At 34.9% G+C, this 24,348-nt stretch overlaps 7 protein-coding genes across 11 annotated transcripts; 6 read left to right on the forward strand and 1 right to left on the reverse strand.

Annotated features, from left to right (window-relative positions):
* The first annotated feature begins 1,188 nt into the window (after positions 1-1,188).
* Positions 1,189-8,691, forward strand: LOC123683469. Its single transcript, XM_045622538.1, has 4 exons — positions 1,189-1,534; positions 4,946-4,987; positions 5,046-5,402; positions 8,479-8,691. Exons 1-3 carry the CDS (start codon positions 1,327-1,329, stop codon positions 5,378-5,380), a joined length of 585 nt encoding a protein of 194 aa, XP_045478494.1. The 5' UTR covers positions 1,189-1,326; the 3' UTR covers positions 5,381-5,402; positions 8,479-8,691.
* LOC123683466 (cell division cycle protein 27 homolog) lies at positions 5,498-8,691 on the forward strand. Its single transcript, XM_045622530.1, has one exon. It carries the CDS (start codon positions 5,684-5,686, stop codon positions 8,144-8,146), a length of 2,463 nt encoding a protein of 820 aa, XP_045478486.1. The 5' UTR covers positions 5,498-5,683; the 3' UTR covers positions 8,147-8,691.
* A 74-nt stretch (positions 8,692-8,765) lies between these two features.
* On the forward strand, positions 8,766-9,535 carry LOC123683470 (50S ribosomal protein L7/L12-like). Its single transcript, XM_045622539.1, has 2 exons — positions 8,766-8,925; positions 8,981-9,535. The coding sequence occupies exons 1-2, from the start codon at positions 8,870-8,872 to the stop codon at positions 9,489-9,491; spliced, it is 567 nt and encodes a 188-aa protein (XP_045478495.1). The 5' UTR covers positions 8,766-8,869; the 3' UTR covers positions 9,492-9,535.
* A 745-nt stretch (positions 9,536-10,280) lies between these two features.
* Positions 10,281-11,642, forward strand: LOC123683468 (hydroxyacyl-coenzyme A dehydrogenase, mitochondrial-like). 4 transcript variants are annotated; one of them, XM_045622536.1, is made up of 4 exons: positions 10,281-10,571; positions 10,627-11,007; positions 11,059-11,293; positions 11,391-11,642. In XM_045622536.1, exons 2-4 carry the CDS (start codon positions 10,798-10,800, stop codon positions 11,624-11,626), a joined length of 681 nt encoding a protein of 226 aa, XP_045478492.1. In that variant the 5' UTR covers positions 10,281-10,571; positions 10,627-10,797; the 3' UTR covers positions 11,627-11,642. The 4 variants fall into 4 exon arrangements, with proteins under 4 accessions (XP_045478492.1, XP_045478493.1, XP_045478491.1 ...); XM_045622537.1 differs by having other exon boundaries at positions 10,666-11,007; XM_045622535.1 differs by having other exon boundaries at positions 10,281-10,546.
* Positions 11,643-12,958: 1,316 nt separating this feature from the next.
* On the forward strand, positions 12,959-14,644 carry LOC123683485 (hydroxyacyl-coenzyme A dehydrogenase, mitochondrial-like). Its single transcript, XM_045622572.1, has 4 exons — positions 12,959-13,168; positions 13,476-13,817; positions 13,962-14,196; positions 14,319-14,644. The coding sequence occupies exons 1-4, from the start codon at positions 13,061-13,063 to the stop codon at positions 14,552-14,554; spliced, it is 921 nt and encodes a 306-aa protein (XP_045478528.1). The 5' UTR covers positions 12,959-13,060; the 3' UTR covers positions 14,555-14,644.
* Positions 14,557-15,734, reverse strand: LOC123683484 (geranylgeranyl transferase type-2 subunit alpha). The gene has a single exon (XM_045622570.1). It carries the CDS (start codon positions 15,594-15,596, stop codon positions 14,655-14,657), a length of 942 nt encoding a protein of 313 aa, XP_045478526.1. The 5' UTR covers positions 15,597-15,734; the 3' UTR covers positions 14,557-14,654.
* A 265-nt stretch (positions 15,735-15,999) lies between these two features.
* LOC123683482 lies at positions 16,000-24,306 on the forward strand. Of its 2 annotated transcripts, XM_045622567.1 has the most exons (6): positions 16,000-16,655; positions 18,309-18,843; positions 21,552-21,823; positions 21,878-22,772; positions 22,898-23,334; positions 23,742-24,306. In XM_045622567.1, exons 1-6 carry the CDS (start codon positions 16,339-16,341, stop codon positions 23,875-23,877), a joined length of 2,592 nt encoding a protein of 863 aa, XP_045478523.1. In that variant the 5' UTR covers positions 16,000-16,338; the 3' UTR covers positions 23,878-24,306. The 2 variants fall into 2 exon arrangements, with proteins under 2 accessions (XP_045478523.1, XP_045478522.1); XM_045622566.1 differs by having other exon boundaries at positions 21,552-22,772.
* The last annotated feature ends 42 nt before the right edge of the window (positions 24,307-24,348 follow it).

Below are 24,348 nucleotides of genomic sequence, written 5' to 3' on the forward strand. Positions count from 1 at the left end.
GATTACTGACTTTTTCATTTCTGAATTGAACAACCATGATGTCCAGGAGCTGTGGTTCCAACAAGATGGCGCAAAATGTCACACAGCTCGTGCCACAATCGATTTATTGAAAGACACGTTTGGTGACCGCCTAATTTCACGTTTTGGACCTGTGAATTGACCTCCAAGCAGATCTTGTGATTCAACACCGCTAGACTACTTTCTGTGGGGATATGTAAAGTCATTGGTCTATGACTCTATGCGGATAAGCCACAAACCCTTGACCATTTGGAAGACAACATTCGCCTTCTTATTGCCGATATACGGCCACAAATGTTGGAAAAAGTCATCGAAAATTGGACATTCAGATTGGACTACATCCGAGCCAGCCGTGGCGGTCATATGCCAGAAATCATATTCAAAATGTAATGCCTCAAGATTATCTTGCGGATAAATAAAATTCATGTCAATCGAAAAAAGCACTTTTTTTTCTTCAAATGGGGTCTTTTTCAACGATTTCATCCTTCAAACGATCCAATAACGCTATATAATAATCGCTGTTCTTGGTCTGGCCCTTATGGAGGTAATAAATGAATATTATACCTTGCGCATCCCAGAATACTGCTGCCATAACCTTACCAGCTGACTGTTGTGTTTTTCCTCGCTTTGGATTCGGTTCATCGTGTCCAGTCCACTCAGCTGACTGTCGATTGGACTCCGGAGTGAAATGATGATGCAGAATAGCTTCTGCATCCACCTTATTCGCCAGATCTGGCCCCCAGCGACTTTTTCCTATTCTCAAACCTCAAAAGAATGCTCGCTGGAAAGAAATTTAGAGCCAATGAAGAAGTAATCGCCGAAACTGAGGCCTATTTTGAAGCAAAAGTCAAATCGTACTACAAAAATGGTATCGAAAAGTTGGAAGATCACTATAATCCCTGTATCGCCCTCGAAGGCAACTATTTTGAATACTAAAATCGAATTTTGCCAAAAAAATGTGTTTTACTATGGTAGACCGGGGACTTTTCAATTGGCCTAATACATATTCTTAAACAGATAACAAACCTTGATGGGGAAAAACGTATATTTCAAAGTGGGTGTTTTCAAAAAATACACACTAGTAAGTTTAGTACCATATGTCGTAATTTCCAATACCGACAACGCAAACAACTACTGAAAATCATAATATACATTTAGTTTGCAGTAAAACGCGCAGTAAAATCTATTTACAAAACAAGGATTGTTGGCGAAAAAGGAAAAGCAGAACAATAAAACAGCAATAACTGTCGAAGGCAGAGAATATAAAGGCACGTTTCTTCTTCTTGCTTCAATAGTCTTAACGTCAGTATGTTTCGAAGCAAATTATCCATTTTGGCAGTTGCCATCTTGTTGGTTGCCTTGTTGATTCCTAAAGGCTTAACTACTGATGGGCAAGATTCTACGAGTGATGAGCCCGTCACAGAGAGTACAACCGTGGATGGCAATGCAGCCGATGGAGGCAATGCAACAAATAGTGCAAAAGATGCTGGGAATGGTAGCTCTGGTGCTTCAAATGGTAAGCTTGATGTCACATGATACTAAAAATGATAATCGAGGATACCTCTAGCGTCAAGTCAGAAGCTTCTAACCGCTCGTAATTTATACGCCCTTATAGACCACAGAACTGTATTCAGGGTGCCCAAGTTATCTTTGACCAAATTTACCAAGGTGATTTCACAGCCAATACGCTCTATAAGTGTGAAGTCACACACCGCCATTTTGGTTCTCCTGCCAGTGTTCGGAATCCAAACAAATAAATTGTCATTCAAATTATTATTTCGTTTTATTTCGGCTTATTTTCATAAATAAGAGTATTTGAGGAACGATTTCAGTAGTAATTGATAGACAGAAGGAACGAGGTTAATCCCAGTAAGTTTGAATTCTGTATCATTCCCCCGATTTTGTAAAAAGCCGTGTTTATTAGTTGAACTTCAAGTTCGAACTTACTGGCATTAATCTCGTGCCTTCTGTGTATCAATTAATAGTAAAATCGTTCCTTAAATAATTTTATTCATCAAAATAAGCCAATTTCTTCAACGACAACGTACTAATTTGAATGGCAATTTGTTTGTTTGGATTCCGAACACTGACAGGAGAACTAAAATGGCGGTGTGTGACGTCATCACTAATAGAGCGTATTATCAACGAAAAAGTCGCTATATACACAGTGAATTTCAAGTATGGAACGCCTCAATTGACCATATTCACCGTCGCCATATTGTTAAGCGACAATACCAACTACCCAGTGTTCCCAACGGAGAAATATTGAGTTTACTAGAAAAATACCACTAATATCAAAAATATTATCAGCCATAGAGATTATTTTTCCACTGACTACTTCCAAAAATGGAGCGAAGCCTTCATTTATACACTCGGCCACAGTTAATTTGTTCATAAAAACACCTTTCACTAATGTTTTTATTTCCAAAAAGTGGAATTTTTGCGAAATATTGTCCCAAACAAGCCTATCTGGCGTAGAAGCCAAAAAAGGAACACATAAACTTCACTTATAAACTTTATATTGTGGAATTTTTCTAGTAAACTCAATATTTCTTCGTTGGGAACACTGGGCAGTTGGTATTGTCGCGCAACAATATGGCGATGGTGAATATGTTCAATTATCTCGGAAACAGATAGAACATTTTTTACAGATTTTGGTGTGCTAGGATCTTATGATATAGCTCATATTGTGGTGGTCCATTCGAAATAACAAAGTTCATTATTATTCTAGAAAAGAGAAAGATCTGACAATGATGTAAACACCACCATATATTATCGGCCATATCACAAGATTCTTGCACGCCAAAATCTATAAAAATCGTACGATGCGTTTCCGAGTAAATGAGGCATTCCATACTTGAAACACACTCTGTAGAGTATGGTCCAATTATTTTTCGTTGTAAAGTTTTCACCATTCAAATATTTTGCAAGGTTTTACAATTTTTTCACTAAAAACTTACTTCAAAACTACATAGGCAAACAACTTTGCTTCTGCGGTTTTTTCCGAAATTCAAGGCTTTGTTTTAAAAAACTGTTTATACATTTATGATTCAAAGTTTTGTCCACTACTTCCTCCCATCTTTCTGGCAGCGTACGAATCCCGCGTTGAAAAAACTGGTCATCTTTTGAAGCGATCCACGAATCGATCCAATTTTTTACTTCTTCATAAGACCGGAAATGCTGGTCAGCCAGGCCGCGTGCCATTGATCGAAACAAGTGAGAGTCCAAGGTAGCAATGTTTCCAAATATGTTTACCACTTATGCAACAACATGCGTCGAGCGTTGTCATGCTGTAAAATAACTTTATCATGTCTTTCTTAGTATTGCGGCCGTTTGTCTGTCAATGCTCGACTCAAACGCATCAATTGCATTCGATAACGATCGCCTGTGATTGTTTCAGTCGGTTTAAACAACTCATAATAAACTACGCCGAGCTGGTCCCACCAAATATTGAACATAATCCTGGAACCTGGCAGGGATATCCCCATGATTTTTTGCGATTGGCATTATCGTCATGAACCCATTTTTCGTCTCCTGTCACAATGCGATGCAGAAATCTCTTCCATCTTTGCCTTGCAAGCAGCTGTTCACAAGCAAACAAACGCCGTTCAACATATCTCAGCTTCAACTCGCGTACGGCACCCAATTTCCATGTTTCTAAATCATTCCCATGACTTTAAGGCGTTTTGAAATGGCTTGTTGCGTCACTCCCAATAATCCTGCTAATTCTTGTTGCTTTCAACACGAGTGTTGGTCAACTAATGCCTCCAATTCTGCACCATGCTGGTCTTCGACGTAAAAATCACCGTTCTTGAAGCGTTGAAACCACTCTCCGCAAGTTCTTTCACTAAAAGCCGCCTCACCATAGGATTTTGAGAGCATTCGATGAGCCTCAGCCTCAGATTTCATTATATTAAAACAGAAAATTGAAACCTCTCGCAAATGACGAGAATTTTGGTTCGTAAGCTGACATGTTTAATCGAGAATAACTTTATGATGCAGACATAAATCGACTAATATTTCGATGGCGTTATATTTATGAATACCTAAGCCTTTTGCGTGACATCTACGATCTATTTATTTCGACTACCACTTACCGCTACAGCCTACAGCCATCTATTGGAAAACGGCGGAAGCAAAGTTCTACACCATATTATTTTAATCAACATCAACATTATGCACACAGTATTATCATAGATTAATGAACATGATTATTATTATGTTTATTACTCTTAGAGTATTATGCAAAGACCGTTACCTTAGGAACGAGCTGATTGTCAGAACCATAGAAACCTAACCTAATCAAAATGATGGCAAACTCAAGAAGAGTATCGAAATAATACTCAATATTTCCTTGGCCAAAAACCGAGGGAGTTGAGTTTTTTGGTATTTATACGAAATGACAATAGCGAGTTAGGTGCTTAGTTCCAATCTGACCACACCATAGAAATTTCAGGAAGAATATCAGAAAAAAACGCTGCAGATCCGATTGTGATGAGATTTTGCATATTGGTGTTACTGTATCCGCCCTTGCTTCACCTCAATGCTTACCTCATTTTTCAACAACCACGTCCAAATTTTCACACATAGATACAAGTTTATATGTTGGTACTCCGAACTTTCCGCCACGGCTTTATCTGTCAATTCATTTGAAATTTGCCTTAAAGAAATCAGTTCTGCCAACCAACATTTTTCAATGTAAAAATGATATTTATGAAAATATTTCATTAATTTCAATAAAAATGCAATGGATTAGAGAAAATAATGTAAATAATACTCGTACAGAACGCTCATTCTACCACTCGTTCATTCAAAAACTCGCCACTTCGTGGCTCGTTTTTGAATTTTGAACTCGTGGAAGAATATCAATGCCTTCTGCACTTGTATTATAAATAACTATTTCATATTATATCGATTTTTTCTACAGAAATCTGGCAGAAGTGGAACGAAACCGGTATGGGTGAAGAAGGTGAGTGTTAATATGTTTGAAATAAATTGATATGATCCATTATACCTTACTATTCTAGATCGAACATGGCTCATAAAATATTGTCCAAGGAATTTGACATCTAGTTTCGAAAATTTTTGCATCATACATTGTTGGTGGAACAATTGGGAGGGTGGTTATTGTACAAAGGATGATATCTGCGTATGTCTGTGGAAAGATCTGAAAATTGATCTAAATAGTACGGATGAAAAAGTATTAAAATTAGCGGATAATAAAGATAAAGATAAAGATTCTGTTGCTACCAACAGTACCAGCGATCAATCAAGTTCTGAAGATCCTGCAAGTAGTGATTCAAGTGATGAGCCTGACACTACATCTGATAGTGATACTACAACTGAGGAGGCAAAAAAGTAGAAGACTAATTATCTACCACTGGGTAAGTAAGCAAAACATTGCTAAAGTGTTGATCAAAAAATAAAACTCTATCTATGGTTACAAATGTTGACAATTTAAAAATAACTATTCTCTATGGTGTTTCCTGTCATGTGTCGTGTGTCAGTATATTTCAGTAATTTATCTGGTTTTAACGAATAACAACATTGTAATAATAATATATTTGTGCAATTCTAGACAACTGAAACAGTCGATCCTACCAAATATATCAACGAAGATTCAAACAAAAAAATGCATTGAAGAATTGAATGCCAAACCTTCACGATGATTATCCAAGAACCAGTGCAAGCCTCAATTTGGCATTGTTTGAATAATTATGATTATAAGGATGCTATTTTCCTAGCAGAAAGACTTCACGCAGAAATTGATAATAATGAAACCTTACATCTCTTAGCTACTAGCTATTATAGGAATGGTGAAAAAAATAAAACTTTTCACACATTGAAGAGCAAATCAAATCTCTCATCGCAGTGTAGATACTTACTTGGGCTATGTGCTTTTGAACTAGAAAAGTATGCTGAAGCAGAAGCTGTGCTGAAAGAAAATATAAAGGGGACAAACTTGAATGAATTGACATTGGAATATGGAGATCAAGCATCATTTGTACATTTATTACTTGGGAAGATAGCTAATAAAACAGAAAGGAAGACTAGTGCTATAGAATTGTGGTGCAAAGCTTTAGAAGTCAATCCTTTTTTGTGGTCAGGATTTGAAGAATTATGTATAGTAGGTCACAATCCAAATCCCCAACAAATTTTTCAGTTAGAAAACTTGCAAAGTTTGTTGATGTGCCATGGACATAATTTAAATAATATAGAAAGTGCTATTATAAATGAGAATTTACTTGATAAGCAAGTTGAAACACCACAAGAAGTAATTGGCTATATAATAAAAACTCCTCAACAATTATTCAATAAGTTGAATCTAATGAATTCAAACTCTCTCTCTACATTAGATGAAAGTAGTCCCTTATCTAATCCGCTTGGTATGTCTGGATTTGCCCCCATTCCTCCAACAACAAAGCAAAAAGGAACTCGTTTCAAGCGTGAAAACTCAACGCCGATGAGTCCCAGCTTTGGATTCCTCATCGATTCTAGCCTTGATTCAAACACTCCAAAACTTTCTTCCCAGTTGATGTTAATGGAAACGAATGCTTACAATCAGTCAGTAAACCAATCTTTTCCAAAGAGACTAAAATCGCAGGACAATCTGATAGCTAGGAAGGAATCTATTCTGCAAAACTCAAAACATTGCATCTCAGTTACAAATACAAAAACGCCAACAATGCAGACCTACCAAAACGTTCGAAGAAGTTCGAGGCTTTTCACCAACAGCTATTCAGTTAAGGAGAACAACACGTCCCCGAACCAGAACAAATTCGTTACCCCCAAATCACCGTCCAAGAAGACTAAGCAGAGGCTGCCCAAGTTCAATATGAACAAAAATAATTTCCACGAGATAAACACTAGAAATTTAAGTAAGACTGAAAAGAGTGAGACAATCACTTCAGAGAGCAAGAACGAGAACTTACAGAAAGCTAGACAGGCCGGCGAAGAATCTCAAGATAATAAGACTGAAAACAGCTCTCAGAAGAGCATGTTGATTCAAAAACAGAGCGCAGAGGGGCTAATGTTGCTCTTGCGGACTGTGGGGAAAGCTTTCTCCGAATTGAAACAATTCATGAACAGGGAAGCTGTCGAAACTTTCTCGTCACTGCCGAAAAATCAGTTGAATACGATTTGGGTACAGTGTCAGCTGGGTATAGCACATTTTGAACTTTCAGAATACGATGAAGCCATCAAATATTTCAGTAAAGTGCACGTCCAACATCCTTACCAGATGGAATTCATGGATACTTTCTCCACCTGCCTGTGGCATCTGCAGAAAGAGGCTCAATTGTCAGCTTTGGCCCAAGATCTCATCCGAACAGATCAGTACTCCCCGATAACCTGGTGTGTAGCAGGTAATTGCATGTCGTTGCACAAAGAGCACGATTCGGCAATCAAGTTCTTCCAAAGAGCCGTCCAATGCGGTCCCAACTACGCTTACGCACACACGTTGCTTGGGCACGAATACATTACTACCGAGGAGTTAGATAAGGCGATGAGTTGTTTCAGAAATGCAGTAAGACTGAACCCCCGACATTACAACGCATGGTTCGGAATGGGTACTATTTATTCTAAACAGGAACGTTTCAACTTAGCCGAAATGAACTTTGCCAAAGCTCACCAGATCAACCCCACAAGCTCGATCATACTCTGCCATCTGGGTATCATACAGCATGCAATGAAGAATGATGAGAAGGCCCTGAACACGTTTGATCTGGCCGTTAAGACCAATCCGAAGAGTCCCTTGTGCAAATTCCACCGAGGATCGATTTACTTTGCCATGAACAGACATGCGGAAGCTTTGAAAGAACTGGAGGAGTTGCAGCAAATCGTACCCAGGGAATCTATGGTTTACTATTTGATCGGGAAAATTCACAAGAAATTAGGAAATACCGATCTGGCCCTTATGTACTTCAGCTGGGCGACCGATCTAGATCCCAAGGGTGCGAACAACCAGATGAAGGCAGCTTTCGATCCACCGATAGGAGGAAGAAGTGATCCCAGTAACGATTCAAGTAATTCCCCCAACGTTTACCAGTCGGAGAGTCCTTTTGCACCTCAAGGCGAGAGGCCAAGCTTTGTTAGTCTCCTTGAAGAAGATAGCGAAGATAGTTTCTGAGTATTTGATTTTATTGATACTCTGGGATCATAGCATGCTTGTACATAAAATCAATAATGTTCCCCTTTATTCTATTTATAAACTATGGATTCGATTGAATAAGTGATCAAAAAACATGTGTTTTTTTATTGTTTGCGGTGTAGTTATGTGAATTAAACTTTGACTGAAAATAGATGTTTTACCAGAGTGCAACTTTATATATTATAGGAAATTGATTTATTAGAATGTGTATCAACTTCTAAGTCATGAGTCTACCTCATAGGAAGAAATTTATTATTTTCTTTTGAATTAGCTTTAGATTAAAGATATTTTTAATGTGTTTTATCTTGCAGTATTGGCCTATGATGCTTGCTTTCGATATTTTGACTTGGCTCTGGACTATCAAGATATAATGCACCTATATTAACACTATCAAATTATATTAAAATGATTGTTCATTTCAATCTATATATATATTGGATCAGTATTTTTTTAATCATTTCAATTTTATGATTTATTGAATGTATAAATGTTTTATCAATATATTAGTATTTTTTGCAATGGAATACTTGTTGAATTTAAACCTTTTTTAAAAAACTCCCATACATATATATGTTATGTCATAAAAATTGAATTCATCAGAATTTTATTCTATGACTGTCTGCACACAAAATAACCTCAAATTGAAGTAAATTACGCTAAAGTGTGATATCCTATTAGATTTTATTAATCTATTAAAAAAAAATGCAGTCTGTAAGATTTTGTCTACACCAATGTGCCAAAAGAAGCACTTCTCTCAGGTGACTCATTAAATTTTCGATTCAAAACAGGGTTATTTATGATATTAATTTTCAGTTCAACATCTCTCAGAGTATTAGGACAAAATTACTCCACAGCACCATCAAGCACAGCTGCATCACCCGCTATTGAAAATTTAACCATACCTCCCCCATCAAATGTAGATAAGCCTGTGTCTGAAAAAATTGAAAGATTATTCAATGATATTTCAAAATTGAACCTTCTAGAGGTAAGCGAGCTGAGTGACCTTCTCAAGCAACGCTTGAACCTCTCAGATATAAGTGCAGTACAGGTAGCAGGTCCTGCAGCAGCCCCCGCTGAGGATGATGATGCTGTACCCTTAAAAGCAAAATCCAGTTTTACAGTTAAACTAATGAAATTTGAAGAAAAACAAAAGGTAGCTCTTATTAAGGAAATGAAAGGAATTATGGAAGGTATGAACTTGGTACAGGCTAAAAAGTTTGTTGAGTCTGCACCAGCAGTTGTTAAGGCTGACATTTCTAAAGATGAAGCTGATAAATTGAAAGAAGCGATAGAAAAAGTTGGTGGTGTTGTTCAAATAGACTAAGCTTTTGTATAAGATTTATGTAGGAAATATAAGACTTGAATAAACCCCTATTTAATTCCAATTCCTCTTGAAAAATAATATCTCAATATAAATTGATAAAATACAATTGACTCCTCTGATATAACAAATGAAAAGACAGTGTTGCATATTGATAAGTTAGAAACTTGGAAAACCTAGTGATTACCCTGTCTATATGAACATTACAATTCCTTTTTAAATCATTCATTTCAGATCTCAAATAAACATTTGAGTGTTATAAAACTGCTCTATTTGAGACGACTATTCGAATTTGATGAATAAATTGTGATAAACCAAGCTCATTATGAAGGATAGAAAAAGAAAAAAAATTATTTGAGTATTGTGGTGGTAACCACAAAATATATATTCTGTGTTTAAACCATAGACCTAATATATAAAGATATTAGGTCTATGGTTTAAACTAATTATTTGAAAGAAGTCAAGTTGGATTATTTATTATTTTTAAAGGTTGAGCTGATTTTTGAAAATGGTGAATGTTATGAAAGGAATCTTGGTCACCTGGTGCGTTAAGCAATTGTCATAATTCAGCATATCCTTAATAATTATTTTTTTTTAGTGACGGTGCCATGAAACAATTCCTACTGCATTTAGATGACACTCTGAAACTAGGAAGGAAATTTATCATTCAAGATTTGGACGAAAATCATCTTTTTATCTCGGCCGATATTCTTGATCTTCTTCAAGCCAAAATCGACGACTTAATGGATCAAATAAGTTTCCCTCTTGCTGAGAAAGGACAATAAAACAATTGATTTTGTTTTGTGTTTATATACAGTCTAGAACTTCTTCAAGAACTCCCAACGATTTTGCCTTAATCTGTATAAAAATGTGATCTTTGACCCTTGGTTTATTTAATCTAGGCTTAAAGTTCGATATTCTTTGTTGTTTTCAAGTTGCAGTGCAAGAATATCTAAATTATATATCATGAAACAGAGTTTTTCTACCATCAAAGTGCGAAATGTAATAAAGAAAGTTACAGTCATAGGTGGGGAATCATGGGAAATGGTATAACTCAGGTGAAAATTATCACATGTGAATTTTGTAAATACAATGATGAAAACTAAAAAGTGTTTCAATGTTGATTCTATTTTTATAGATTACTGTGTGATTCGCCTTTTCTTTCATCTTTATTTAGATAGCAGCTCAAGCAGGTAACGAAGTAATACTTGTGGACGTGGATGAAAAAATTCTCAACAAAGCCCTACATGCGATCAAAACTAACACGAGTCGTGTAGCTAGAAAACGATTTAACGGAAATCAAAACCAGATGAAACCTTTTGTGGAGCAAACTATGATGAGAATAGCATTGTCCACAGATGTTAAATCGGCAGTACAAGACACAGATTTGGTTGTCGAAGCCATAGTTGAAAATACCAAGGTTAAACAAGAACTATTTGAGAGTCTAGATTCAAGTGCTCCCCAAACAGCCATTTTTGCTACAAATACAAGCTCTTTGAGTGGTACAGAAATCGCATCTGTAAGTCTTGTTTTAGATATTCTACACCTGTTTTGATTCCCCCCTTTTAAGTTGACCAATAGGAAGGATAAATTTGGAGGATTACACTTTTTCAATCCAGTGCCAGTTATGGAATTGGTTGAGGTAGTTAAGACTGAAGAAACTTCAGAAAATACCTTTAAATTGCTTTGGGACTGGGCAAATTCTCTTGGAAAAACTTGTATTGAATGCAAAGATACTCCAGGATTTGTTGTTAATAGACTATTGATTCCTTATCTTAATGAAGCTATCCGCATGGTAGAAAGAGGTAAAGTCACTGATTGTAAAATTTTTATTCGTTACTCAGACTTGAATTTGAATATGAGTTATTTTTGAACAACAAATTGTGAACTTCTGTGTTAAAGGGGATACATCTGTGGAAGATATAGACCTTGCGATGAAATTGGGGGCAGGACATCCAATGGGGCCCTTTCAACTCGCAGATTACTCAGGTCTCGACACCGCCTTGGCAGTGATGAATGACTGGCATAGAAGATTTCCTAAAAATATTGCGTTTAATCCAACAGAGATGATGATAAAAATGGTAAAGGAGGGAAAATTTGGTGTAAAAAGTGGTGAAGGGTTCTACAAATACAAATAATTAGAGATGTTCATTATTTTCTTGTTTATTCCTTGAAATACCCACACACATTAGAAGACCTCCGCTAGGTATAGGCAGAGTAGGTACTTGGCTTCCTAGGGCGCCAATATTCAGAAAACGTATTTCAAGCTTGATGAACAAAAATCATATCTGTAGAAATTTTAAGTACCGAATGAAAATGTCAGAAAAAACATGAGGAATATGGACAGATTCAACATCAAAAACCATAAAGGTTTTCAAGGGGGTTTTATTAGAGAATATTTTAGATGAACCTCAATCCTTATGGTCTAAAGAAAAATAAAAAATCAGTTTGAATAAGTGCGATCAGATCTAATACAGAAAATAAATTATGTTATGAATAGGTTTATATTCGAAGGACCAATACGGTACAGGTGATACTCGAATTGTGTTAGTTTTTCGGAAAAAAATTCAAATTTAATTCAGAGGAAATTTGTCAACAAGCCATCTATCCGCATTTCACTGAACTAATTACTTCCGCGGCCCTACTCGTATAGAATCCTGTGATTTGTACGTCATCATCATAACCGGATTCGAGCTATTCTTCCTAGGCGACACCATTGTTTCCTAGAAAAAAAATTAGATTTGGAAAATTTCACTATGAGAGTTTATAATAGGATTTACTTCAAACTTTGGCATCATGAGGACATCTCGATGCTTAACACCAATTTGCCATCTGGTAATCCCTAGGAGAAGTGTGAACCGAAATATCCAGCGTTAAAAAAAAATAAGAAATTGGCCGCCGGGGACTTTCAAAATTTGGTATTATTTGAAATTTTTGAATCTGAATACTAACCTACCACCAGTTTCTTGCTACTATCCCTCAAAGCTGAGATATTGAAAATTTCGCAGAAAAATAGTGATTTGAACGTGTGGAGAAATTTTTCTGATCGAAATCGATGCCTTATTCGGAATCTACATCATCGACTCCCTTTAAATACACCATAAAATGATCAAATTCGATCGGTCGTATTTTTCGGAAAAAACAAAAACTATAACCTTGGATAAATTTTGAAAAAAAAATTTTTGGCCTGAAAATTTTCTATTCAAGAAAGATTTATGGGAATCAAACAGATGAATATGACTTGTTAATTTTTTTCGAAGAAATGCTTTGCATTTTCTCATCTTCATGATTATACAAAGAAAAACAGTTCCATGATTGCAACTTACTATGATTGCAACTTTCAATATAGTTGTTTCAGGACAAAATTGTTGGGTGAGCTGAATACAGTCCTGTACATTCATAATTGTACTTCAAGAAAACAACTATTAAGGCGCAAGACCACTTTTTAACAGACTTTGACCTTTGGAATATTAAAGAAACTTCAGATTTGGAGTGTTTGTTACTGATTGATAAACTCCTCATTCTTATTTTAACCGGTTTTCTAGTAGGATAAGTCCGCACAATTTTTTGTTATGTCTGTAAACATTATTAAAAGAGGATTAGCTACTTCAGCTGTTAAAAATGCTATTAAAAACGTTACAGTTATTGGTGGTGGTCTTATGGGCTCAGGTATAGCACAGGTGAGCAAGGTTATAAAGGGTTACCTCATAAAAAGAGTAAAGAAGAGATTTTTAAAAAATCAGGCAATAATATTATAGTTGGTAAAAATTAAGTCTTTTAATTTGATTCCTGAGAAATCAAGATAGCTTGAAATCCAATTAGACAGGCGATATGTCTTCCAAATAAAAACCGTATAAAACTCCATATTCTGTCAAAATGGTCGTAGTCACTGAACTATAGAACTTGTTCTACAGTTCAGTGGTCTCAGTTTATAGAACAAAATTTCAAAGTACAGGACCGCACTGAGAATCAAATAAATTTTTATAGGTAGCAGCTCAAGCGGGTAACAATGTTACGGTGCTGGAAGTGAACACAGACCTACTAAAGAAATTGGATAGCGGTATTGCGAAAAATATAGAACGCGTGGCAAAAAAAATCTACAAAGAGGATGCAGAAAAAGCGAAAAATTTCATCGAACAAACCCGGTCTAGGGTAAAGGGCACCACAGATTTCAAAACAGCCGTTCAAGATTCCGATTTAGTTGTCGAAGCTATTGTAGAGAACATGAAGGTGAAACACGAGCTATTCAAGAACTTGGACAGTGCAGCACCACAGAAAACCATATTTACTTCCAACACCAGTTCACTTAGTATCACAGAAATAGCCTCGGTAAGATTGATAAAAAAAATTTTGACACCACCACTCTATATCTACTACCCTGAAAACTTGAAACACCCTATATAACAAGTAATATGTATCTGAGAATCAACTCAATAATTAATTAGTCTATAAATTTTTCAATTCAATTACTAGGTTACAAACCGAAAAGATAGATTTGGTGGTCTCCATTTTTTCAATCCAGTACCCATGATGAAACTGTTGGAAGTGGTAAGAACGGAGGACACTTCTGATGAAACCTTCAAAGCAATGTGGGATTGGGGTATTGCAATTGGAAAGACCTGCATAAACTGCAAAGACACTCCTGGTTTTGTCGTGAACAGACTATTGGTTCCCTATCTCAGCGAAGCTATGAAAATGTTGGAAAGAGGTAAATTTGATGGATTTATTTATAAACAGTTCTATGATGCCTAAGGCCACATAAATAAAAAATCATTTTAAAAATGTACTCCTCTTGTTTAACTAAGAATTTCTATCATTTTTAATTCATAGGAGATGCCTCCGCAAAAGACATCGATATAGCAATGAAATTAGGAGCTGGATATCCAATGGGACCTTTCGAGCTCTCAGATTATGTAGGTCTTGATACAACCAAACACATCTTGGATGGCTGGCATGAAAAATACCCAGATAATCCATCCTTTAAAACTCCTGAATTATTGAAAAAATTGATCGGAGAAGGGAAGTTTGGCAAGAAGTCAGGTGAAGGTTTCTACAAATACAATTGATATGCGTGCATCAATTATTAATATATATTTATAAATATAATTATACAAATAATATTTTACAGTAATTTTCAAAATAAAATATACATTGAACCTGTTTTTATCAATTATTATCTCCAATTGAATCTGTAACCTTCTTTAATTCGTCAACATACCTAGCTTTTCTCAATGGATCCATATCAATCAACTTTGGTAGATCACATTCAGCATAGCTTTTTCTATTTATTATATTATCGTCATCACTCAAAATCTGACTTGCCCAATTTTTAGCTATTAAAACCCATTTACAGTCGGGTTCCATCTGTTCTAGTACCATCAAATCGTCCAGGACTTTTTCACATTTTTCTTTCAATAATTCCTTGTGGCTTAAAATCCAACGAAAATAAAACCAGGCACTTGAGTCATTAGGGTCAGTGTACACAGCATTAATTACTAAATCGAGCTCTTCTTCTAAATTATCCTCATCTAAAGTTCTAAGTGTACTTCGGTAGTGCCAAGATGAATAGTTTGAAAAGTTGGTTCTTATACGATCTGTAGAAAATTTCAATTCTTCATTTAAAATTCGGCCTATTTTGTTAATGATGAGTCTGCGATAGTCCCAACCATGAAGATTTCTATCGTCCCTAGCCAAAAATTTTGAACACAATTTGAATTCTTCTTTCCAATTCGGTTTTGGATGATTATTCAATACCCAATAACGATGGTGCCAAGCGCTGTAACATTTAGGGCTAATTATTATACACTGCTCGACAAATCGCAGTTCGGTATCGAGGAATTCTTCAATTAAAAATTCTGGTTCTTTATCACGCCTCTCAATTTCTATCAATAAAACTTCTTTACGGTAATTCCACAAAGTATATACGTGTGGGTTATTTTGGAGGATTTGTGTTGACAGTTTAAAAGCTTCCTCATCATAAGAGTCCTTTCTTCTACTGCCTAAAATGAATGTCATACCTTTTTTGTAAAGTCCTAACTTTTTGTTGTTTTCCTTCTCTTTGAGCAATTTTTGCTCCTCTGTTGTTCGCACTTTGAGCCGACCGTGCATTATTATTTAATTTTTATTCTGTTCTTTTTATCAAGGTTGTCTCTGGTTTTTTGATTATTGACACAGATCTTTTAGCAAAGGCACAAAGGGCACAGAGTACAGACTAAATAGTGAATATAATTGACAATCTGTCAGAATTTAATCATTTGTCATCATTGAACTGGTTTTATTAATTCTATGTTTGTCATAGACGTAGATTTGAAATATGAAGTGATTTTCGGTCATAGAATTGTTGATTACATATATCAATAATATTTCGAATTCGATTGCTGAAATTATGAATTGTACCTAAATTTCTTATAGACTATTGAATATGAACAATATTGTTCCAATTTAAAAAGTATAATTTTTTCCAAGGGCGTTGAAATGACTGACAAATTTAGAACCAACATTAATATTTTTTTGTTTTTTTTTATATGTAGATAATCATATGAAATCAAAGCAATACGCTGCACATAATGCCTATATCTTGAAATATCTCTTATTAGTAGCATGACAAGTTGAATATTCAACGCTATAAACGAAGTTATTTACAACAAAATTACATTTTTACTACATTTTCAGCTTACTCATCAGTTAAAATAACTGTATGGAATTTAAAATGCTCTTTTTTGAATTTGAACGTAATATCTGGATTTTCTTATAATAGGAAAAATTGTGAAACTGACTTGAAAGTAAGCAAATTTGCTGTGATTTGAAGAAGTTCATTGTGATTGTGTTTAGACATTATTTTCATTTTAAAATGTCTCAGAATATTTGTGATTTGTACATAAAAATCAGTTGCATGACTGGCCACCGTTATTTACTGGTAGTGTCAGGTTCGCATACCATTGAAAATTTAAAAGAAATGATGAGTAAAAGTTATAGATTACCGAAGTTGTTAATTTCCTTGTCGTTCAATGGACGAACATTGAAAGATCATGAAACCTTGAGCAGTATAGGTGTTCGAAATGATAGTGTCCTTAATATGGTTTTGAAAATGCAAGCATCTTCTATGAGCCTAAAGATCAAATGGCCTGAAGAATGTACGAAATTCATAGAATTTGTTGAAAAAGTCAAGTAAGTTTGATTTTCAGATTTTTTTCAAGTATGTCAACTTCCATCAGTTGAACAAAATATACAGGATGTTCTAGTTGATGTTCTCATATACTGATATTTTTTTTAACTACGAACATATAGGTTCGATAATTCATTTTAGTTCAGAAGTTACAATCCAATCTTTGATTTCTCGAAAAGTATTTTCAACACATTGCCCATAAAGTAAAAATATATAAAATATGCGGAAAATTGATCTCATATTTGATGTTTTGTATCCCAAATTTCCATTCATTATACAGGTATTCCTAAATAGGAGGTACAAACAAAAATGACTTGATTATTTTAAGAAAAAAAGTCCTACAGACATGGCCTTCGTTTTAGAAATACTGGGTGTTAAAGTTTGATTTTTTTAAAGTTTTTTTCTCATAGCACCTTCCCTTCTTAAGATAGTCAACTAGAATTTGGTATAGATATTTGAATTAAAAGTTTTCATCATGTGATATGCTCATTTTGAATTTGAATCTACAGGGTGATATTTTTTTTTGGAACAGTATTCGCTTCTTTCCTCGAGAACTTTTTTTGATGGAGCACTGGTAATTTAGAAAAAAGTAAAAAGGAGCTTTGTTCCAGTACTTTTTTTTTCGTTTCTGCTACCGATTTCGGGAAAAAAGTTTTGAACAGTTTTCTAGTAATCCTCAGGAAAATCTAAATTACTATAAAGATCCAGTTAGTATTAGGCCAATTGAAAAGTCCCCGGTCTAATGCACAGTTGGCGGTGCTAGTGTTAGATTCCCATATACTATACATATAAGATATACGACTGCAAACGATGAACCAAATCCAAAGCGAGGAAAAAGACAACAGTCAGATGGCAAGGTTATGGCATCAGTATTCTGGGATGCGCAAGGTATAATATTCATTTATTACCTCCAAAAGGGCCAGACCAACAACAGCGATTGTTATTTAGCGTTATTGAATCGTTTAAAGGATTAAATCTAAAAAAAACGGTACATTTGGAGAAAAAAGGTGCTGTTCCATCAAGACAATGCGCCGTGTCAAAATCAATGAAAACAATGGCAAACTTGCATGAATTGGGCTTGGAATAACTTCTGCATCCACCGTATTCGCCAGATCGGGCCCCCAGCGACTTTTTCCTGTTTTCAGACCTCAAAAGGATGCTCGCTGGAAAAAAATTTAGCGCCAATGAAGAAGTAATCGCCGAAACTGAGGCCTATATTGAAGCGAAAAACAAATCGTTCTACAAAAATGGCATCGAAAAGTTGTAAGATCGCTATAATCGTTGTATCGACATCGAAGGCAACTATGTTGAATAATAAAATCGAATTCTGCCAAAAAAAATGTGTTTTACTATGGTAGACCGGGGACTTTTCAATTGGCCTAATACATATTCTTAAACGTAAACATTTTATTTTATTCACCTAATCTGTAGCGAAAATGAATAAAGATTTGATGAACTGGTATAATCAACACAAAAAAGTAGGACTACAAGAAACACCCTGTATCTCGAAAACATAGAGTTTCCGGGTCCATGTTTATAAGACTTTTTTTTCTCAAAAAAAAAAGGATAATTTTCCTTTGTACCACCAATTTAAGAACAACATGAATGTTGTATCAATCTCAAGGTGAAGATGTTGAAGACTGAATTGTTTTCAGGAACCAACTTTGTGGAGATGATCCTCCGAAAGAAAGGATAATGGTATTAGTAGAAGGTGGTGGGAACGAAGGACCATTTCGTGTAAATCGCGTTTGCAAAGAATCCGACTACAAAAACCGTCTTGATAAATGCAGAACATTATTTTCTCCGCAAATGTTGAAACTTCTTATCTTAACTGTGTTGGTCAAACTTGTTGAAGAGTTCAGGATGAAGATGAACATTTATAAGTTGAGACAGAAGATGAGGGAGATCGCCCAGAAGAAAATGAAGAAGAAGTTCGTGGAAAAACCAGGAATCAAATTCTGGTGCGACTACGACAAAAAAGATGTACCTCTTGTGAACGGAATGGATAGGTATGAGACCGTTATGTTCGTTAAAACGGCAATCACTTACCCATCCATCATGACTGGCTACCAAGAGGATATTACTGGGGATATGACGAAATATTCCAACTTGATTTTCAGGACTTTGGGGAAATTGTCCCAATCTAATGAGAGTGCCATGACTTTCACATCCGAAGAACAAGTTTGGAGGGTAAATATCTTTTCTCTAATTCTGTGGTTATTCCGTTCATTCTTCCACATCTCGTAGAACAAAATCGTGCGAGAATATATCAGAAACGCACAGTTTTCATGGTTATATTTTATTATTCTATGTTGGTACTCCGAACTTTCCGCCACGGCTTTATCTGTCAATTCATCAATTTGCCTTAAAGAAATCAGTTCTGCCAACCAACATTTTTCAATGCAAAAATCACTAAAATATATTTATGGAAATATTTCGTTAATTTCAATAAATATGCAATGAATTAGAGAAAATAATGTATAATACTCGCACAGAAGGCTGATTCTACCACTTGTTCATTCAAAAACTCGCCACTTCGTGGCTCGTTTTTGAATTTTGAACTCGTGGAAGAATATCAATGCCTTCTGCACTTGTATTATAAATAACTATTCTCTAATTCTGTGGTTATTCGTTCATTCTTCCACATCTTGTAGAACAAAATCGTGCGAGAATATATCAGAAACGCACAGTTTTCATGGTTATATTTCATTATTATATGTTGGTATTCCGAACTTTCCGCCACGGCTTTATCTGTCAATTCATCAATTTGCCTTAAAGAAATCAGTTCTGCCAACCAACAATTTTCAATGCAAAAATCACTAAAATATATTTATGGAAATATTTCATTAGTTTCAATGAAAATGCAATGAATTAGAGAAAATAATGTATAATACTCGTACAGAAGGCTCATTCTACCACTCGTTCATTCCAAAACTCGCCACTTCGTGGCTCGTTTTTGAATTTTGAACTCGTGGAAGAATATCAATGCCTTCTGCACTTGTATTATAAATAACTATTCTCTAATTCTGTGGTTATTCTGTTCATTCTTCCACATCTTGTGGAACAAAATCGTGCGAGAATATATCAGAAACGCACAGTTTTCATGGTTATATTTTATTATTACATGTTGGTACTCCGAACTTTCCGCCACGGCTTTATCTGTCAAATTTGAAATTTGCCTTAAAGAAATCAGTTCTACCAACCAACATTTTTCAATGCAAAAATCATTAAATGATATTTATGGAAATATTTCGTTAATTTCAATAAATATGCAATGAATTAGAGAAAATAATGTATAATACTCGTACAGAAGGCTCATTCTACCACTCGTTCATTCCAAAACTCGCCACTTCGTGGCTCGTTTTTGAATTTTGAACTCGTGGAAGAATATCAATGCCTTCTGCACTTGTATTATAAATAACTATTCTCTAATTCTGTGGTTATTCTGTTCATTCTTCCACATCTTGTAGAACAAAATCGTGCGAGAATATATCAGAAACGCACAGTTTTCATGGTTATATTTCATTATTATATGTTGGTACTCCGAACATTCCGCCACGGCTTTATCTGTCAATTCATTTGATATTTGCCTTAAAGAAATCAGTTCTTCCAACCAACATTTTTCAATGCAAAAATCACTAAATTATATTTATGGAAATATTTCATCAATTTCAATGAAAATGCAATGAATTAGAGAAAATAATGTATAATACTCGTACAGAAGGCTCAATCTACCACTCGTTCATTCCAAAACTCGCCACTTCGTGGCTCGTTTTTGAATTTTGAACTCGTGGAAGAATATCAATGCCTTCTGCACTTGTATTATAAATAACTATTCTCTAATTCTGTGGTTATTCCGTTCATTCTTCCACATCTGTAGAACAAAATTGTGCGAGAAAATATCAGAAACGCACAGTTTTTATGGTTATATTTTATTATTATATGTTGGTACTTGAAATTTTCCGCCATGGCTTTATCTGTCAATTCATCAACTTGCCTTGAAGAAATCAGTTCTACCAACCAACAATTTTCAATGCAAAAATCACTAAATGATATTCATGGAAATATTTCGTTAATTTAAATAAATATGCAATGAATTAGAGAAAATAATGTATAATACTCGTACAGAAGGCTCATTCTACCACTCGTTCATTCAAAAACTCGCTACTTCGTGGCTCGTTTTTGAATGTTGAACTCGTGGAAGAATATCAATGCTTTCTGCACTTGTATTATAAATAAATATTTCAGAATGAGTCTTATTGATCTATTTAGATAGGAGTTTTGCTAAGACGGTGTCATTGCTTTGCTTGCACAGTATTTTTTCCATAAAAAAACGGGGTTCTGTTAACACACCAAACTCATTTCTACAATATTTTATTACCAGGAATTGATCTTAAAAACACACTGTACATTTTTGGTCCAAACCGCAAACAGTCTTATAATACTACGTATTTGAATTATTGAGAAAGAAAAAAAAAATTTCGAAAAAAGCTTTTCCTGCCGAAAAATTCAAAAAAATGTGAGTCCTCATCGCCACCATTTTTTTTATAAGAATCCCATTAACTCATGAACCGTTGAATTTTTACTCAAGGAATGGCATATTGCTGAAATTGTCATCAAAAAAGCTATCTAATGATGCAATAATATACTGGTTGTGCCATTTGAAATAAGGAAGTAGTAGTCTGTTTCCGGTATAACCGGAAGTTGTAGAGATCTGAAAATATTTTAGGGATGAAGATCAATGTCTCAAATCCCAATATGCAAATTTTCAGCTCAAAATTATGATTAGTTTTCCATAATTATGATAGTTATGAGAATTGTTCTAACTAAATCTTTATATTTTTTGATATCACCCACGATTTTTTATAGTCCAACAAAAAACTAATCGGACCACTCAGTTCTTGTTTCAGAAATGCCGTCAAGATCAAAATTTCCTCATTCGAATCAGACCACCAAGAAGAAATTTGATCATGCTGAGATTAAGGCGTTGGGCAATAGTCAAACGTCAAGAACTAGCAAAAAGAGTCGCATACTTGGTAGCTAGAACTACAGTTCAAGAGGCTGAAGGTTACCTAAAATACTGCGCAAACAAATTTCAAAATGCAGTTACAAGGTTGAAAAGCCCCAGGCAATATACAATACAACCAACCTACAGAATTTTCCAACTGAGGTATCTATTTGTAGAACCAACACATCAAGTTTATTCACGCTATTTGAATTATAGCGGTACCAAAAAATCATTGGAAGACACCAGTATGGAAACCTTGTTGGAGAAATTGAAGTTAAACCTATCCCGGAAGTTTACCAAGAAGTTAAATAAAGAACCTAAAAAAACTTGTCCAATGATTTCAAAGTCCACCAATTTTAAGGCCGATGAAGCACAAATGGAAAACTACTTAGAAAAACTGTTCGACGATGAGCTAGTGAGTTTCGATAATGCTTATTTTGAGCACTTCAAGAGCAACACTCCTGAAGGACTGAAGCAAGGCAAAATTTACCATCCCAAAGTAGTAGACCAATTTTCAGCAATATTCGAGGAAGCTGAACATTTTGGACTCAGTACTCCTGAAGAATCAGAGCAAGACATGTTGTTCGAAGAAGTTTATCAACAGTATTTGGAGCTCAGTAATTCTGAAGAGTCAGAGGAAGACCAAATATACCACCCTACTCCAGCTTACTCCTCAATGAATGAGCCATTGCAAGATGAAGTTTCATTGGAGGATAGCTTCTTTGCAGAAATGTCCTACGAGTGTCTTGCTGACCTCCACGCAGCTTTGCTCAACGATTTGAACCAGAAGATGTCTAACCAGAAAGTTGAGGAGCCCTACCAAGAAAATCTCTATCGTAAACCAACCTTTGACGATGTTTATTTGAGGAAATTGTGGATGAATATCTACAAGAGAAACCTACTAGAAGATCATGAGAAGTGCATCCTTAATTTGTCTTATGAATTTATTGCAGACATCCACGAAGCTTTCAGAAGGAGAATTTCTAAGAAAATTTGTAACTACAGCTACAGTATGGAATCTTATGAATCTCTAGGTGAAATACATGGTAAAGTGTTGAAGGAATTGAGGACCAGTTTTGTCAAAGATGATCTCTACGAAGCACTTGCTGAGGTAAATTTGAATTCCAAATAATCCTTCAATGTTGATGTCCATAACCATTGCCTTCAGTGTTGTCTTGTATTTGTCTCTCTTTGTGTGGGATGGGTTAATATCTCACTATGTTTTCTCATTGATAGTTCCATGAAAGCATGAGGTTGCATATCTCCAAGCACCTAGAGCAACAGAGACACTTTTCAACGATCCCATTGGACATTGTTAAGCAAAACAGACTCAACAAAAACACTTCACCCGAAGCAACTGAATCCTTAAGAAGTGACTCCAGTGATGGGTCTCAGTTGAGAGAATCAGAATATTCAGATTCGTCTTCAGCGGATAATGAGTCAGAAGTGTTGGACAAGGATACATTTTTCTATTCTACATATGACAACTCAAAATATTCATCCACCACAGGAACTTTGAACTCTAACAATGGAGAGCCAACAGTAGAAACACAAGAAAGAACTACCATCGGTCGTGAAGTGAAATTAACACCTCATGATGATGGTAGAGTGAAAAAGACAAGATGCACCATTTGTAGGAAGAGGTTAAACATCACGAATGTATACGATTGTAGGTGAGCATTCCTTTTTAGATTTCTCTTCGTATTGAGGTTATGATGTAAGAATGTATTAGGCAGTCGAGATCGCGTGACCTTACAATGACGTAGATCTGAATTTAGAAGCATTTGTTTAAGTTCAAATTATTGTCCACAGTTGAAAATACTATTATGCCAACCGCTGCCATATTGAATTTTATGGATTGTCTAATAGATTGAATTATTGATGTTTTCATTGTGGAGGCTACCAAATTTCATGGTCTCAATCTTATTCAGTTGAAAATGGAAACGTTTCTAAGAAATATATCATTTTTTAATGTGTTATTATGATATAACCTAACCTGTAATACTAACCTTACTTCTAAAACCTGGGTTGTTTATTTCTGATGTTTAGTTTAAATAATAATCAGTTTTGGTAATTTCAGATGCGGAAATTTATATTGTGCTGCACACGTATATGCTGAGTTACATGATTGCAACTACGATTATAAAAAGAATGGAAAAGAGATTCTGCGCAAAAAATATCCAAAATTGTATGTTGAAAAAATCAAGAAGATATGATTTTTTATATGACGTTTCTTATTGAATATTCGTTCAATTTGTTTTCATATTGAAAAAATTTGAATCATTGTTCTATAAACTGTGGTAGTTTGATGGTAGCTTACTTTGATATGTATATATTTGATTTCGGTCAGTTTTCGCACAATAAGCTTTGACGAAAAAATATGTTCCATTTAAGTGATTTTAAATCTGTATTGAGTAATTTTACAAAGTGATACATTGGTCACTTGAAAACTTGATTTTGTACCAAATGTATAATTTTTCAAACATTAATATTAAATCTAAATGACTGAATTATTCGAAATGTAAATATTATTGAAACTTTAAGAAGTTTTTTTGTTGTAAATATCTGTTTAGACCTTTATAATCTACTACTTAGCAAGTCTTCTGTTAGCTAAGCATGTTGTGTTAGTTTTTGTTACTTATTCTAAAGAAAAAAAAAGAGATGTATTTTGTATATACATAATTTTG

This window comes from Harmonia axyridis, chromosome 6 (genome assembly GCF_914767665.1).
Source record: "Harmonia axyridis chromosome 6, icHarAxyr1.1, whole genome shotgun sequence".
In the NCBI taxonomy this organism is placed as follows: Eukaryota; Metazoa; Arthropoda; class Insecta; order Coleoptera; family Coccinellidae; genus Harmonia; species Harmonia axyridis.

Excerpts from the sequence above, each read along its gene's own strand:
- LOC123683482 (XM_045622566.1), top strand. The coding sequence starts at position 16,339 with ATGTCTCAGAATATTTGTGATTTGTACATAAAAATCAGTTGCATGACT. Across the intron at positions 16,656-18,308 it reads GAATTTGTTGAAAAAGTCAA|GAACCAACTTTGTGGAGATG; the intron begins GTAAGTTTGATT and ends AATTGTTTTCAG. Across the intron at positions 18,844-21,551 it reads CCGAAGAACAAGTTTGGAGG|TTCTTGTTTCAGAAATGCCG; the intron begins GTAAATATCTTT and ends CGGACCACTCAG.
- LOC123683469 (XM_045622538.1), top strand. The coding sequence starts at position 1,327 with ATGTTTCGAAGCAAATTATCCATTTTGGCAGTTGCCATCTTGTTGGTT. Across the intron at positions 1,535-4,945 it reads TAGCTCTGGTGCTTCAAATG|AAATCTGGCAGAAGTGGAAC; the intron begins GTAAGCTTGATG and ends TTTTTTCTACAG. Across the intron at positions 4,988-5,045 it reads AACCGGTATGGGTGAAGAAG|ATCGAACATGGCTCATAAAA; the intron begins GTGAGTGTTAAT and ends TTACTATTCTAG.
- LOC123683468 (XM_045622534.1), top strand. The coding sequence starts at position 10,526 with ATGGGAAATGGTATAACTCAG. Across the intron at positions 10,547-10,665 it reads TGGGAAATGGTATAACTCAG|ATAGCAGCTCAAGCAGGTAA; the intron begins GTGAAAATTATC and ends ATCTTTATTTAG. Across the intron at positions 11,008-11,058 it reads GTGGTACAGAAATCGCATCT|TTGACCAATAGGAAGGATAA; the intron begins GTAAGTCTTGTT and ends CCCCCTTTTAAG.
- LOC123683466 (XM_045622530.1), top strand. The coding sequence starts at position 5,684 with ATGATTATCCAAGAACCAGTGCAAGCCTCAATTTGGCATTGTTTGAAT.
- LOC123683484 (XM_045622570.1), bottom strand. The coding sequence starts at position 15,596 with ATGCACGGTCGGCTCAAAGTGCGAACAACAGAGGAGCAAAAATTGCTC.
- LOC123683485 (XM_045622572.1), top strand. The coding sequence starts at position 13,061 with ATGTCTGTAAACATTATTAAAAGAGGATTAGCTACTTCAGCTGTTAAA. Across the intron at positions 13,818-13,961 it reads GTATCACAGAAATAGCCTCG|GTTACAAACCGAAAAGATAG; the intron begins GTAAGATTGATA and ends TTCAATTACTAG. Across the intron at positions 14,197-14,318 it reads TATGAAAATGTTGGAAAGAG|GAGATGCCTCCGCAAAAGAC; the intron begins GTAAATTTGATG and ends TTTAATTCATAG.
- LOC123683470 (XM_045622539.1), top strand. The coding sequence starts at position 8,870 with ATGCAGTCTGTAAGATTTTGTCTACACCAATGTGCCAAAAGAAGCACT. Across the intron at positions 8,926-8,980 it reads AAAAGAAGCACTTCTCTCAG|TTCAACATCTCTCAGAGTAT; the intron begins GTGACTCATTAA and ends ATTAATTTTCAG.